The 3,544-nt window shown below is 38.8% G+C and overlaps 1 protein-coding gene across 3 annotated transcripts; it reads right to left on the reverse strand.

Moving 5' to 3' along the window:
* LOC110266580 lies at window positions 798-3,538 on the reverse strand. 3 transcript variants are annotated; one of them, XR_002353996.1, is made up of 4 exons: window positions 3,075-3,538; window positions 2,887-2,994; window positions 1,680-1,813; window positions 798-1,031 (listed from the first exon to the last, which is right to left on the reverse strand). XR_002353996.1 is itself a non-coding variant. In XM_021111454.1 (4 exons), the coding sequence occupies exons 1-4, from the start codon at window positions 3,206-3,208 to the stop codon at window positions 969-971; spliced, it is 405 nt and encodes a 134-aa protein (XP_020967113.1). In that variant the 5' UTR covers window positions 3,209-3,538; the 3' UTR covers window positions 798-968. The 3 variants fall into 3 exon arrangements, 2 of the variants coding, with proteins under 2 accessions (XP_020967113.1, XP_020967112.1); XM_021111454.1 differs by having other exon boundaries at window positions 1,680-1,779; XM_021111453.1 differs by lacking the exon at window positions 798-1,031 and having other exon boundaries at window positions 1,038-1,779.

The following is a 3,544-nucleotide window of genomic DNA, read 5'->3' on the forward strand; positions in this document are numbered from 1 at the left end:
CGAGTCTTGCGTCTAAACGACCTCAACCCGACTATCTAGGTTTAGGCCCCTGGTTAGCAACCCGAAAACGGCCCTCTAATCTCTAACCAACTTTCGAATTCAAATACCTCATTTATCTTACTCAGATAAGATAAGATGAGAAAACTACCACTAGCTATATAAAAGGGAGCCAAAGGCCTCCTCAGATACGTCACCTATTCCACACACCTTATACCTCTTAGATCCATTCTGACTTGGGAGTCGAAGTGTCTTTGCAGGTACCACCCCGGCCGCTCCAAGAGGACGATCCGACAACCGCCCAACTCGCAAGTCACCGTTCTATCCCACAACCCGTATCAGAGACTTCTCGTACATTGGTGCCGTCTGTGGGGGCTCCCAAATCGTAGCGGCATGACGGACAATCTCGAAGAGCAATTCTCAAGCCATCACCGCGACTCACACCCGAGAAGCCCAACTCCTGGACTCCAAGGTAACACTCCCCCCACCCACTGGAGGATAACAAGCACTGTGCATCGCCAACCAACGCCGACTTGGCAACAACCGAGAGAGGACAACCGTCCATCCACTGAAGCCAAGCCACCCGCCAGCTTGGGAGAGAAGGAGGTGGTCCAAATAATCTAAGAGCTGTGCCTTAGGGTGCAAAACCTCAAAAGCCGAGTTATGTAACACCCTCACTATCAGACCCTCACTATCAGAATGTCATGCTTTCGGATGTGCCACTCTGATAGCGAGAATACTACGACGACTTTCATATATATAATAATAAGCTATGAGCCTTTAACTTAAAACCGTATCACTGTTCTTTGTGAAAATCGAAAAAATACTTTTACAATAAAACAAACAAGCGTATACATATACAAAATTTCTTACTCAAGTAACTTATACATATTATATACATAAAAATCATATAACTCCTATCGCTCCTACAAAATTATAATATTAATGACGAGGAAAGAATAATAACTAAACTAATACATCCATATCACATAAGCTAAACTAAAAAATTCTTCATAAGCTTCTTCATCTGTTTCCTGAAAAGAGAAGTTTGTAGGGGGTGAGAACATCATCCTCAAAAGGGTTCTTAATAGAGAATTTTTAAGAATTGCTATAAGAAGATAAGTATAAAGAGAAGAATTGATTTCAGGGCAGTGATATTCGTTCGTCCTATGAATCTTTAAAACTTTAAAAACCAACAACTAAACATGCAAAACCTTTTTTTAAAATCCAATATTTAAAGATCCAGAAAACCAAAACATTTCTTTTCTTATAAGAAAATCTTAATTAATTTCCTAGTCTGTATGAATGACTAATCTGTTCCAAACATAGGTTCATGAAGTCCATGCTGAACCAGTTTGATTTTTCATACTTTCCTAAAACCTCAATTAGAAACTAATCACAGCCTTCAGCTCGAGTAACTCAAACAAATCCAACAATCAAATCATCATCTCATCATCAATATCCAATGTTAAGGTACCACAACAAAAACAAACACAGGCAAAATAGACAAGGAAAACACACAAGTATGGATAGCAATTACAGCAAATAGCTCAGATAGCAGTTAATAACAGTTAAGCAATTAAGCAAACCAAAACAAATTCAAACTCTAGCAAAGCATACAAATGCATGATGAATACATGTCCTATGTCTAATGAGCTCATTTGTTGGTTATATAGCCAAACCTGACATGTCCGGTAGCTAACCCGGACACTATCTCTCTGTTGCGCATTAATATCATTAGAGGGAATACGTGCCCTGTCACCATTAGAGGGATTATGTGCCCTGTCACCATTAGAGGGAATATGTGCCCTGTCACCTTTACAACCAGAGAGAAAACATAGACATACTTATCATCAATCAACCACAACCATATCTCATTTATCATATTCATTCAATTTCATAATCAAACTCAGTTTTCATCATTTTTCTTCCTCATCTCTTTCCCAAAGCAAGTGGACAATGCCACTGCCTCTTACTCATGGTCACATGTTTCATTCATTTACAAATCATCTTCTTCGCACTTCCTTAACCATAATTCATTCTTTTCTTAAAAAATAAAGCTCAATCATATTTCTCTTTTTAGTAATTCAATTCAAAATATAATTCATTATTTTCTTAAATAATTCAAGTAGAATAATATAATTCTTAAATTCATAATTTTCTAAATAATATCTCAAACAAAGTCTCAGATTTTATACAAATTTCGGCGACACCTCCCCTAAAACTTAGACTTTGCCACCCTTTTCGGGTCCTAACCAAACCAAACCAAATGCTTGTCAATCATTTAAATCACTTCCAATAACTATTATCCAAACAATAGCACTCAACTCAAGAAAATCAACAAAATCCAGAATTCAATCAACCAATCTCATAAACCCCAATTTAAACTAACTTCAATCAACAACATCAATCAATAATTTAGAATTCTCGGCCTTCTCAAACAGTTTCAAACCAAACCATTCCTCAATCCCTTTTCGAATCATTTCCGAAATAGCAAATCATTTTCAATAAACAAACCATTTTCAAATATCAAGTCCTTTCCAAATTTGTTTTTAAATCAAATTTTGATAACAAATCGGGTTCAATATCAAATCAAATTTCAATATTAAATCTTTTTTAAAATCAAATCATTTCCAAAATTAAACTAAATACCAATATTAAATCTCTTCCAGTAATTCAAGGAAAACCATTTCAACAGCATTAGCCAACTAATCAGAATATTCAACTTTCTCAATCGATCAGTCAATCAATCAAACAAACAATCTCATTCATCCAAAACAACTCAATTCAATTCATAAGACTCACAAAATCACAAAAATAACTTTATGCATTAATATCGACTTATAACAACTCTGGAAAGTAAAAAAAGTTTAAGAAAGGCGCCCCTACCTCAACTCGTCGAAACTCACAATATCAAACGCGTCAAAAACCCCTTTTTCCTCGCGACCCACAGCAACCACAGCTTCAATTGTGACTCGCAATAGCCAGAACTCAACCCTAGTTACTAAAACCTCAGAATCTCTAACCAAACACAACAGAATATTGATTCTCAAAGGTTCTGAAATGTAAATGCTTACCGTAACAAAGAAGTAACGAATGAACCAAACTGCAGAAGCTTCGGCAGTGGTTTCAGCAATAGAACGGCGGCAAGAAACAACAACAACAGTGGCCGCTTCGCGGTGACCACCTTCCACGTGACCCTCTCTCTCATCCTCCCCTGCGGCCCGGACAGCGGCAAAAACACTGGTAGCGGCGGCGAGCCAAAATGACAAGGCGACCCTTTTCCACGGCTCAAGCTTTGCACGCTTCTCTTTCTCACAATCAACGACAGAGGATGTTACTTTTAGCGGCGACAACGACCTCAACGGTGGTGACCCGCAACACTAACGACAACGAGGCTGGTCGCGACCCTGTCTCCTTCGTGCGTCTCTCCCTCCCTTCGCAGTTTTGTTCAACGGCGACCAAGGAACACGACGATGATTGGCGCGAAGCTCCTCCAGCGATGGCTGTTCGTGGACAGATCGGTGGCAAGTTGACATGGTGCGAT

The sequence above is a fragment of the Arachis ipaensis genome, chromosome B09 (assembly GCF_000816755.2).
Source record: "Arachis ipaensis cultivar K30076 chromosome B09, Araip1.1, whole genome shotgun sequence".
Taxonomy (NCBI): Eukaryota; Viridiplantae; Streptophyta; class Magnoliopsida; order Fabales; family Fabaceae; genus Arachis; species Arachis ipaensis.

Bases quoted from the DNA above. Each gene is read 5' to 3' on its own strand.
- LOC110266580 (XM_021111453.1), bottom strand. From the start codon at position 3,208: ATGAGAGAGAGGGTCACGTGGAAGGTGGTCACCGCGAAGCGGCCACTG. The intron at 2,995-3,074 runs GTAAGCATTTAC...TTTAGTAACTAG, and splicing joins TTCGTTACTTCTTTGTTACG to GGTTGAGTTCTGGCTATTGC. The intron at 1,780-2,886 runs GTAGGGGCGCCT...TAATGGTGACAG, and splicing joins GTGAGTTTCGACGAGTTGAG to GGCACATAATCCCTCTAATG.